The 12,092-nt window shown below is 45.1% G+C and overlaps 1 protein-coding gene across 19 annotated transcripts in view; it reads right to left on the bottom strand.

Annotated features, from left to right (window-relative positions):
* Positions 1-12,092, bottom strand: part of AFDN (afadin, adherens junction formation factor) — a 140,228-nt gene that overhangs the window by 96,118 nt on the left and 32,018 nt on the right. For 10 of the 19 annotated variants that reach the window (XM_058735910.1, XM_058735917.1, XM_058735907.1 and 7 more), the window contains 3 exons: positions 6,688-6,883; positions 3,164-3,279; positions 1,383-1,546 (listed from right to left, as the gene is read on the bottom strand). In XM_058735910.1, coding sequence (XP_058591893.1) covers positions 1,383-1,546; positions 3,164-3,279; positions 6,688-6,883 — 476 coding nt within the window. Of the gene's footprint in view, positions 1-1,382; positions 1,547-3,163; positions 3,280-6,687; positions 6,884-12,092 lie in introns of those variants that run through there. The other 9 variants (XM_058735923.1, XM_058735912.1, XM_058735921.1 and 6 more) reach the window with 3 other exon arrangements.

Raw genomic sequence — 12,092 nt, 5'->3', positions numbered from 1 at the left:
GTACCTGGTGCCCATCGGGACTGTGGACAACCCGGTCCCTCTCGACGCAAGCTAGTACACGGAGCAGAAACGGATCATTAAGATCTTATAGCCAGTTTACGTAACAGCCCAATTGCTGTGCATTCGCTAACCAGGCTCGAAGAAAAACGTGCAAATTACACGTCTGGAATTTCCACCAGTGTTTTCCTAAAAATAGACCAAATGAGTGACAAACATTCCAACCACAAGAAATAAAGAACTGAATATACTTTTAGTAAAAGGCTTTTAAAATTATAGTAAATCTTGAACTCTAATAGCATGATTCTTGAACTAAAAGATTTAACATTCACTTTCTTGAAGGTAAATTTTCCTAACAAAATTGCCCCAGCGGCTCCTCCGACAAGCAATCAACTGTCCAGAGGGCAGAGTTTTTGAAAACTGCATATTCAGGTAAGGCGGATAAAAGACTCAATTTCGATAAATACACTTTAAGAGGTCATTTTTAATCCTAAAAATCATTTAATTAGGGGCGCCTGGGTGGCTCAGTCGGTTGAGCGTCCCACTTCGGCTCAGGTCACCATCTTGCAGTTTGTGACTTAGAACCCTGTGTCGGGCTCTGTGCTGACACCCCGGGGCCTGCTTCAGATTCTGTGTCTCCCTGTCTCTCTCTGCCCTGACCCCACTCACACTTGGGTCTCTCTCTCAAATGTTAAAAAAAAAAAAAAAAAAAGGCACAGCTGCTCTTCTCAGTGGTCCTGCCAACCCCTGATGAGGTGTTCAGTGTATTGAAGAAACCACTACCGGGGCGCCTGGGTGGCGCCGTCGGTTGAGCGTCCGACTTTGGCTCAGGTCACGATCTCGCGGTCTGTGAGTTCGAGCCCCGCGTCGGGCTCTGAGCTGATGGCTCAGAGCCTGGAGCCTGCTTCCGATTCTGTGTCTCCCTCTCTCTCTGCCCCTCCCCCGTTCATGCTCTGTCTCCAAAATAAATAAAAAAAAAAAAATTAAAAAAAATTAAAAAAAAAAAAAGAAAGAAAAAAGAAACCACTGCCACCTTAATTTAAGGACCAAAGGAGAAAGAAAAAAAAAAAAAAAAAAAAAAACCACCCAGAAACGAAAGGTCCACAACGAAGAAAACACTGACAATAGTATGCTAAGAACAATACTGTTCAGCAGGTTGATTACCTGAGATTAGCAAACCCGGGGAGAGGGGTCTGCCCCTGCCAGCCAGGAACCTGGTTAGGGGAGACCCCTCGGCACCCCTCAGCTCCCCTCAGCACAGAAGAGCCAAGCACCCAAGCTCATTTCTTAACTGATGCTTGTCCTTCTCACAGTTTATCTGGTAATTTAACAAGGTCTGCTTCATTAAATAGGACAGAGACGGAGACGTTTCCAGAATTACTTACAGGTCATCCCCTTGGAAAGGCCGATCATCTTTCTCAGATGCCTGCCTCACTGCCTCTTTCTCTCTCTTCTTTTTCTCCTTCTTCTCTTTCTTGGAGAGAGTTCTCTTGAAGTTCTGGATAACACCTTCTTTCTCCTGCTTTTCAGGTCCGTTGCTTTGAGCCTTCTGATAAAAGTAACATCATCACTAAGGCAGCTGTCGGCACAGAATCACAGAAAGCCTCTCTGGCCTAGCTGACTTCCTCTTGATTACAGCCAAAACCCAGCTCCCGAGACAAGGAAAGGTCTGGGGAATGGAGAGGTTCTTTATCTTGACTGGGCTGACGGCTACAGGCGTGTATTTACCAAAACTTACACATTCAAGATCTCCGCATTTCACCACGTTTATCTTTTACCTCAATTCAAAATCAATATGCAAGCAAGCAAGCAAACGGAAAACCAAACCCAGTAAAGAAAACCGGAGTGGGACTCAGGAAACCAGATTTTCAATAAATAAAATTTAAGTTAGACATAATTTTAAGTTACTTTAAAAAAAAAAAAAAAGGGAACCTAATCAAAATACAGAAATAGCTAAGTGTTTAAATCACTATCTACTTCATACATGATTTCTCTAACCTTAAAACAAATACAGGAGTAGCCATAAGAAACTGGCTTTTTGGATGCAAAACTAAGTACTGTTTGTGCAACACTTTGTATCTTCTTTTCCAGATCTTATTTGCTTGCTCTTAATTTACAACTTGGCCTGCGAGCAGATGACACGGAGACAAAAGGTTTTTTTTTATCTAATAGGCTGACTGTAAACACTCGAGACTAGCAAGAAAGGCTACTGTACTGGGAACTAAACTGCCCTCCGCTTCATCTACGCTGGCGCCCCCATCCTCGCCACCAGCCACGCCCGTGCTGGCCTCACCCTAACAAGGGCCCGGATGCCCACGAATGAGCCTCTCTGGCCCACAGCGGGGCACTCAGCTGAAGTCACGGTGCAGAGATGAAATAAAACACGGACCAGAGAAGAAAGAAGAGAGATGCCCGTTACTACTTTAGAAGAATCTGCTACAAAAGCAACAAGCATTAGAGCAGAGAACAAGAAAGGCCAAGAACACTCCTCAACGTGGAGCACCCGCGTCACAACACCGTGAAACTCTCGTTTCCAAAAGGGAGTAATGGCACTCGTGTCCCAACCTGTTGGGGACTTTTCTCTTGACCTCTGCATTTGCTACCACTTTGTTTCACACAGAAATTATCGTCATTTTCCAACTTGACCCCTATTCCATAGTGTTCCATGGAAAACAACCAGCAGCACAGGAACTCCAGACACCTACTGCCTGAGAAAGTTTTAGAGTCACTCAATTACATTAACCCAAGAAAGTCTACAGACAACACGGAAAAGGTTTTCACTGTACCTTATGAAGTTGTATCTGAAAATTCACACATAAATAGGTTATTAAAAGTTTACTTTCCCTTCTGATTTTTATTAAAACAGATTTGGACTTTATAACTCGGTAAAAAAAACAACTGGTGGTTACTTCATCATTAAATCTCTTAATAACAAAAGCTGACATAATGCTTCTTTGGAAAAGTAAAGGGCAACATTAGGTATTCAGTGAAACAGGATGAAACAGAGAAGCAGGGTTCTGTTTACATTTTTTTCTGCACGAAGGGTCATTCGGGTCATTTAAGAAGAGAAGCAAAAAGTGAAGCCCTTATCGCATTCACATGACATGTGTGTTTCGGCAACCCTGGGCCCGGGACGCTGTCAGCACGAGACCTGGGTGGAACGTACCTTAGGAGGAAGGGCATCATTCTCATTCTTAAGAACGAATCTGCCCTCTCGGTCATCTTTATTCCAATTCAACTGCACAACAAGGGGTTTCTCATCTATATCCAATCTTCTTTCTTCTTCAAATAATGAAATGAAAAAAAATTAAGTCATGGTTACTTAACAGCACTAGCTAATAAAACGTTCTGACATACGTTTCATTTTCTCGACATAAAATCCCTTATTACCACCAGTACTAACAGGCTGAGATGTAATCCAAAATAGCAAGCGGGAGTTTTAATGATCTACTATTGTGTTGGTACTAGAACACATACTACCACGTACCCAATGCCAAACACTGACCAGGGATAACTTCCTTACAACACTTAGAATCCAGTTGGGAAAAGAGAAATGCACACAACCTAGAAGAAAATAGAGGGCTCCGCGAAGCCTCCCTCTGTAAACCATCTCCTGTGCAGCTGGAGGCTAAGACAGTAACGTTAAGAGGACACAAAGTTCCGCTGAGCTCCGTGACAGCTCCTCACAGGCCCGGCGCGAGTGACCGTGGTGCTCGCCCTCCTGGCTCCTCCCGATCCTCCCACACTCGCCACCCAGCCCTCAGGTCGCCTAGAGAAGCCACCGCCCCGCCCCTCGGTGCCGACAGCGTGCCGCTACGTTTGGCGTGTTCCTTCCCGCTTGAGTTCTGGTAAGTCCCGGGGCCCACGGAGGGGCTCCCGCAGAGCCCGCTCACCCGGACCACCTACCGGAGCCTGCAAGGAGGTCTTTGGCAAACACAGGAGACAGAGGCCAGCTGAAGGAGTACTGTGGTCAAGGAAGCAGGAGTCAACAGGACAGACTTAAAACATAGACTGATAAAGACTTTAAGCACTATACGCAAGCAGATTATAAGAATACAGAAATAAGTTCGAATTTGTTTTATGAACCGAAAGAATGAGAGATGAAAAATCAGAGCAATAAATGAGGGACTGGATCAAGAAGTTTGAACCTGATGCTACAAACCAAAATTACCAAGTTTTTCTTGTCGCAAGATTTGTACTATATCAAAATCCTTCGCGTGCATTTTTTCAGAGAGCCGGTTTTAACAACAATCAAGTCTAAATCATAAAAGTAAAACAAAACAAGGGTGAGCCATTCTAACGTGCGTGTGGCAAACTAGGAAACGGAAGTACAGTCAGGGTCCCTACTACAACTTTGTAACTTGAAGATACCTTTCCGCCTCAGTGGGTTTTGTTTGTTGGTTTTAAAACAGCACAATTTTTGGAAAAGTATTTTCCAACTGAGTTCACCGAGGAATCCTACCCACAAAAAGGGTAACGGTGGAGTTTCCCTGGTGGTGGATGTGCGCGTCGGGCCCAGAACTCAGCCCTCGGGAGCGGCGGTCTCCAAACATGCACCAAGGCTCCCTGCACACTCACTGAGGAGCCTTTTCAGTTTTCAGGGGAGCAAGTCGCACCCGCCACAGGCAGCCCGCGTGCACAACAGGCCGCACGGTCCCTCCCGCTGGCAGCGCCCCAGACCTGCCCGGAGAGGGATCGAGGGCCCCGCTCCCCACCCAGGGGCCAGAGGCACACAAACCCCATCAGGGAAGAACGATCATTAAAAATGGAATGAAAGCTGTACTTTTCCTTTCATTTTCTGTGCATTGTTTTCCAAACACGTACCAAGTTGTTAGCGCATAAACAGACCATAACTTGTCTGAATCTAACTACTCAATGAAACGAGCCCTGCCCCCGACGCCCCTAGGGCTCTAGGACGTGAAAGCACAGAGAGCAGACAGAGGGCTCCTCCCGGCGGCAGGGGCACAGGGGGAGCCCGCTGCTCCGAGTGCAGGGGTGCGGATGGCCAGAGCCACACGGTCCCGACGCGCCGCTCACCGCGGGAACAGAGGAGACCGCCTCCAGACACCTTCGCCGAGTTTTCACCTCCTTACCGCAACACAGTTTACTTTTTAATTAAAGAAAATTTTAAGGAAAAAGTTGTAGTTTCTTCTCAACAACCTAGTTATAGTGATTCTGAGCTAAAGGAAAAATTCAACCTCAGAAAAACCATCCAAAATTAATTAAGGTTATCCTCTATCATCAAATCTAGCTTTGGTGTGGTTTATGTAGTGGGACCTCCTCATAATGTTGACAGAGTAACAAAAAAATACGGCCTGTATCTCCTCTCCAGGGGAAAAGTGTTTGGCCATACCTGAATTCCATGCAGTACAAGAATTCTTACTCTATTTCAAATATACAAAGAAAGCTGCAATTTTGAAGTCAAGACAAATAACGCATGTTCAAAGAGTATTTCTGGATGGAATTTAACAGGTATTTAAATTGGGTTTTGCTATATGTGTAATCCTTTAGTTGTTGCATTAATTGGAATCTGTATTTTTAAAAAAATTTTTTACGTCTATTTTTGAGAGAGCATGAGCAGGGGAGGGGCAGAGAGAGGAGACAATATATTTTATAGGGGACTCAATATTTCCACAGCACTCATTAAAAAATGTATAAATTTCTACATCTCTAATGTTTGTTTTTGAAGAGTGAGCAAGCACACACATGAGAGTCAGAGGGGGGGGTTGGGGTGGGGGGGGGGGTGGGGGGAGAATCCCAAGAAGGCTCCACACTCAGCGCAGAGCCCAACACGGGGCTCGAACCCATGAACCGTGAGATCATGACCTGAGCCAAAACCGAGTCGGATGCTCAACCGAGCCACCCAGGCACCCCAAATTTCTACATTTCTAATCAGTCCAACTTAAATTGCGATCTCGTATGTAGGATATTTTCAAAAATTTCAAACATTAAAACAAGGAGAAATGACTACATAAGTTTCCCCAAGATACCCTAAGTATTCCAAAGAATAAGGAAAATATACAACCTCACATTATAAAAATACTCATTTTTGTAAGATTGAGGATTCAGACCCATAATATTTTAACTGGATTAAATTGTAGTGTCATAATCTATACATAAAAGTTACAGGAGGGGCACCTGGGTGGCTCAGTCAGTTAAGTGTCCAACTTCGGCTCAGGTCATGATCTCACCGTTCACGGATTCAAGCCCCGTGTCGGGCTCTGTGCTGACAGCTCAGAGCCTGGAGCCTGCTTCCGATTCTGTGTCTTCCTCTCTCTCTCTCTGCCCCTCCCCGACTCATGCTCACTTTCGCTCTCGAAAACAAACATTAAAAAGTTAAAAAAAAAAAAGTTACATGAACTAGTTCTCCAAAAGCAAGTAACATACGGTTTCATCAATGTGTATGGGCACCTAGATCCACTGGTGAGTTTTCAAGATGAAACGTCATGCTAGTTATCTTTGAAGAAACTAAGTGTACAATACATTCATCCTAACTTCCACCAAATCTAATTCCTGGGATCCTGTCTGAATGTTTCACAGACGCACAAACGCCTCCCAACGTCCCCAGGAAGAGAAGGGCCAGCGGCAAAGCAATGCTGTGACAGAGATGCGCTCTGCACACAGGAGTGGTTCGGAAGTTGTCTACACAGCAGAGGCTACCCCGCCAGTACCCCGTGTGTGCACACTGACCTCCGCTGACGTGAACTTCGTAGAGGGAGTACTTTGGGGACGACAGCATCCGCATGTCAGGGCGGAATTTCTCTGCCAGCGTCTCGATCACGTCTTGCGTGGTGGCCGTACTAGAGACCCGAATGCATTTTGTTGCGAAGTTTCCAGCAGCTTTATCTTGAAAATAAAATCTCATTACGCCATGAAACTCCAAATCCTAAAGGAAAACAGAAAGGAAAAACATTCTAAAATAAGATTCAATTTCTAGAATAAAAAGTCATTCACCCTCTTTAAAAAATGTTTCATTACTGCAAACATCTGAGACAGAAACGGAGAGACAGGGTTTAGGCTTCAAACTGAATCACGTGACTTGGGACAAGTTATTTACAACCTGGGCCTTACTGGTCTCACGTATACGACAATGGCCGTGGAGCAGCTGACGTCAACGACAGGTAATATTAACAATATCTCCAGCCAGTGCCAGGCACACCCCGACACGCACTACTTGGCTGTGTCTTTAGAAGGACGTGGGTTAGCAGATTCACTACTAAACTCTATTTTCAAGATTCGGTCATTGAAACACAAAGTTTAAGGATCTTGCCCAGTTATGCAGCAAATCACAGTTAAAATCCAGACCCACAGATCCCCAAAGTCCATGCCTAGCAATCCCTGAGGTCCTGTCCAGCCTCAAAATCATAAAGCCTAAATGAAGGGACGACTCAAACCACAAAGGACAAACGTTAGCCCCAATTCTAACATGAAAGTGAATAGATGGAAACTCTTAGCCTTTGCAGAATCGAAACTAATTTTCATATGAACTACTGCCCAAAATCAATGAACACGGTTTTTCTCAAAACCGGACTTCTCAAGATAAATAGGGTGGGTCTTACAAGCAAAGGAACTGTAACGTGGTCTGGAGCTGGAGCTGTGCAACTACAGCATGCCCGTTCCCGTGATTTCTTTTCCTTTCTGGTCAATTAAAATGCAGGTTATTTCAGGGAAACTCACGTCAGCTTCCAGGTCCTCTGCTATGACCCAAGACTCGGCGGTTCCTATCCCACAGGATGAACCACTACATCAGAGAACCTGGTTTTTGTTCTGTGGGGGACACTGCACCTGGGGATACAAGGGGGCAAGGTCCTGCGCTCCTGTGTACCCCACTGTTTCCCCGAACACAAGAAAAGCACAGCTCCAAACAAACTTCCAAGCAGCATTCCACCCCGTCTGCCCTCACCGCCCTCAGCACCGCTGACAACTCTTCCCTCTTCTCGCCTTCCACACCGGCACATCGAGTCATTCCACCCTCAAAATACATCTAGAATCCACCCACAATTTTGTTAAAAGTCAGATCAGGTCACTCCTCGGCGTTACTCCTGGCGATGGCTCTTGTATGGGCTCCAAGCCCATCACAAGTAAGCTTTTCTGTCCTCCCGACCTGCTCACTTAATTCTTCACTAATTAACTATGACCTAGTAATTATAACAATTACGGGATATTAGAATGTGGTTAACTATATAACCTGGATGAAAATTAAAACAGAAAACAAGACAATAAGGCATATTTATAGCCCCGAAGCTTTACTGTACTCGCTCAGGCCCCGTCCGAACACTAGGCAGTAGTTAATTTCCCATTTCCCACTGTCCCAGGGGAAAATACAGAGAACGCGAGCATGTGTTAAAAAAGTTAAGAAAAATAAAAAAAATAAAAAAATAAAAGAATGCCATGGAACCACAGACCTTGGGTTGAAGTAAGGCTATGATTATGGAAGGGAGACTGAAAACAGCTTTATGAGTTAGCAAAATGGGAGCTCTATCAGTCCGCTTTGGTCTCTCCGAGTGATAAACTGCTTCTCTGTCCAGCCTGGTCAAGCAGCAGAGAATGTTAAGCAGCATCCTCTTTAAATGCTCTTCTCCCGCGTCAGGCTCTGGGCTGATGGCTCGGAGCCTGGAGCCTGTTTCCGATTCTGTGTCTCCCTCTCTCTCTGCCCCTCCCCCGTTCATGCTCTGTCTCTCTCTGTCCCAAAAATAAATAAAAAACGTTGAAAAAAAAAAAATTAAAAAAAAAATAAAATAAAATAAATGCTCTTCTCCGTCTCTGGTGTTACTCTGGCGATCCCCGACACCTTTGTAAAGTAACCATGCGCGTGAAAGACGGTCCTGTACCGGTTAGTATTCGTAACAGCCCACCCTCGCCAAGTGCCCGGTGGTGCCAAGCACCTGCCGTTACTCGGCGGCCCCAGTCCTCCTCAGCTCCTGGCCTCTCCCCACTCAAGCCACAGTTTCCACTTCTGGGTCTACGCTCCCCGTCCACCACCTCCTCAGACGTCAGAAAACAGGAATTACTGACTGTCTTTAGCTGTACAGATGTTAAGTCGTTATTATGGGAGTCCCATGTTTATCCCAGGGTTCTGGCGCTCCAGTCGCCACCACTCTGAGATCCTCTTCACCCTACAGCCACAGTCTCCAACAGGAGCCGGCAAAACCACTCCAGCTCTTCCAAGGGCTCCTGCTTTATAGACGAAGCAAGACCAACCAGGCAAATTCACCTCCCACCCTATCACTCTGCTAACAGGATAGTTTCCAGCATTTGTGACAAGACTAAAACTGACAGACGCACCTATGGATCCCAAAGACAGGAAGCACCCCTGTCCCAACTACCAGAAATGAAAGATTTGGGAAGGAACACCCAACTAGGCAAGAGCACAAACGGAACAAGAATGTACTGACGAGCATGGGGAGGAGGAGGTCCCTCACCCTCAAGAAAATCCCTTATAGAGAGATGGCTACTGTTTATAGGGAAAAAAGTGTAAATACAAGCCTCCATTATTAACGTGCTTCAGCTACTGATCTCACATAAAACGTTGAAGTAAATGGAAAAAAAGAGTAAACTCAAGGGTAGAAATCTAGCAAGTAATAGCACTTCCATCGGCAAAGAGCTAGTATTTCTGTTGATGTTTTTAAAGAAACAAATTTCCAGGTTCTACCAAGCCTAAATAAGGTGGCCTACTAGAACTACCTTTAAATTCACTAGATAAGGGCTAATAAAGATGAACTGTGAGGGGCGGCTAGGTGGCTCAGTTAAGCATCTAACTCTTGATTTCGACCTAAATCATAATCTCACAGTTCACGAGATGGTGAGACAGGAGCCCCGCGTCCACACCCCTCACGGAGCCTAATTCTCACTCTCCCTCTAGCCCTCCCTTTGCACAGTGCTTCCCTTCTGTGACTAAGTCCACAGAATTTTCAGACCCCAGAAAACTGATAAAGCCAAGTTCTTGAACCTAAAACTTCTGCATATAAGGACCAAATTAACAGATAATAGTAACGTATATTAAGGGCAACCATATGCCAAAACCAAGAGTGCAGCATTTAACACCTCAAACATGAATGAGATACCTTATCAAGGGGTTAAAAAAGAAGGTTCCCAGACAGGGAGTGTGTGTAAAGTGTAACCACACAGCTCCCTAAGGGCAGAGCTACACAGGAGCTGCCCCCTAAAACCTGAGCTTTTAAACCCAAGCTCTGCAGCCCCGTCAGTTTCAACACTCACTCCATCCCGGGAAGGAGAAACACAGGACTTTTCCCCTTTATGACAAGCGCAGGAGGAGTTCCAGGAGAAACGGTGAAGAGAAGAAACGAGCCCACGTCGCGCAGTCACCAGCTCCACCTCGTCTATGAGCCCACGAGCCTGCCCAGCGCACAGGGCGACGGGCACCTGGGGGTTGGCCTCAGGGCACAAAATAGCCGGCATCTCAGCTGAAGACCGTATCTGAGTGACTTATCTGACACATGTGAGCTCAAACTTCCTTAACTATAATACGAAAATAAGACGCTTGTTTTGAGGAGTCAACTACATAAAGAACCAGCCGTCAGAGGTCCCACTTGAATGGTAGCTTTCCTGAGGGACCTCGTTCATGGTTCGAGGCCCTCCCTCAGTCTCTAATACGATGCTTCACAGGTAAAATGAAAAACAAATTTGAGTCAAAAGTTCCAGTAACAGTATCCGATTCTTCCAGCTTTGGTTTGTCTGTTCTCCACCGGTAACAACTCTGGAACAAAACTTTAAACCTGTGAGAACTAACTATCAAGTCTCGATCATTGGACTAATGTTCTGATAATGTTGCAGACTAATACAGTTATAATTTTACAAAGACCAATGTCTCCTTAAAAAAAACCTTTATGCAAATTACCCAAGACAACAATATTTAAAATGAAAACACACTATTGTGGGTCCTCCACTCTCTAAAGAAGTGCCTACTTGCGAGCAGCATGTTTTCAAGGAAGAAACCTCTGTTTGGAGCAGGCAGGACGGCAGCTCCTGTGACCTTAACCTGCACGGTCCCTGCACTGCGCACTCTCGCCACAATAATCTGCGTGAAAGGCAGAAGATACGTCAGCTGTTTCCTTTCTTTATTCTTCCCGACAGGAAAGCAAGGTTCTTTCCTAAAGGTGTACATTTACCTTTGCATAAACCTCTGCCTGAGAAATATCATCCACAAGGATTATTACCGTGGAAATGAAACACTACTTCGGGTGGATTTAACGACAACTCTGAAACAAAATTTTAGTATTTATCGGAAACAATAGACCAAAAAAAAACCAATACAACAAAAACCCCCCACAAAACCAGAGACAGCCATTTTAAGTTACTAGAGAGCCAATGCAAAGAACAAAGGATTAAAGGTGGAGATTTGCTTTTAAATATTTTACCAGTATCTCAATTAATGAAATTGGTAATTAATTGGCCTTCTCCAAACCAGTAAAAACTCACCAGGGCAACCCCAAATCTCCTCTTGCACAAGCTACCCAGAACCGTTAGTTCTAAACAGGCTGAGCACACGGATTCACTTTTCTGCTCACCGTGTCCAGCATTTACGTGAGGTCCGTCTCCTCGCCTGCAGCCAAGCCACGCTAACCCTAACAGGTAGCCATCCAACCCCGTGGTAAAAAGGGCAGCAGACAGAACCCACCGCTTTCTTTCCAATGCTGGTGCCTCCAACTACGTGCAAAGCATTAAAAAAAAAAACAAAACACATTTATATACACAATGGAATACTACGTGGCAATGAGAAAAAATGAAATATGGCCTTTTGTAGCAACGTGGATGGAACTGGAGAGTGTGATGCTAAGTGAAATAAGCCATACAGAGAAAGACAGATACCATATGGTTTCACTCTTATGTGGATCCTGAGAAACTTAACAGGAACCCATGGGGGAGGGGAAGGGAAAAAAAAAAAAAAGAGGTTAGAGTGGGAGAGAGCCAAAACATAAGAGACTGTTAAAAATTGAGAACAAACTGAGGGTTGATGGGGGGTGGGAGGGAGGGCAGGGTGGGTGATGGGTATTGAGGAGGGCACCTTTTGGGATGAGCACTGGGTGTTGTATGGAAACCAATTTGACAGTAAATTTCATATATTAAAAAATAAA

The sequence above is a fragment of the Neofelis nebulosa genome, chromosome 6, assembly GCF_028018385.1.
Source record: "Neofelis nebulosa isolate mNeoNeb1 chromosome 6, mNeoNeb1.pri, whole genome shotgun sequence".
In the NCBI taxonomy this organism is placed as follows: Eukaryota; Metazoa; Chordata; class Mammalia; order Carnivora; family Felidae; genus Neofelis; species Neofelis nebulosa.
Note: the sequence above shows the minus strand (reverse complement) of the source record. Positions and strands in the feature narration are given on the sequence as shown.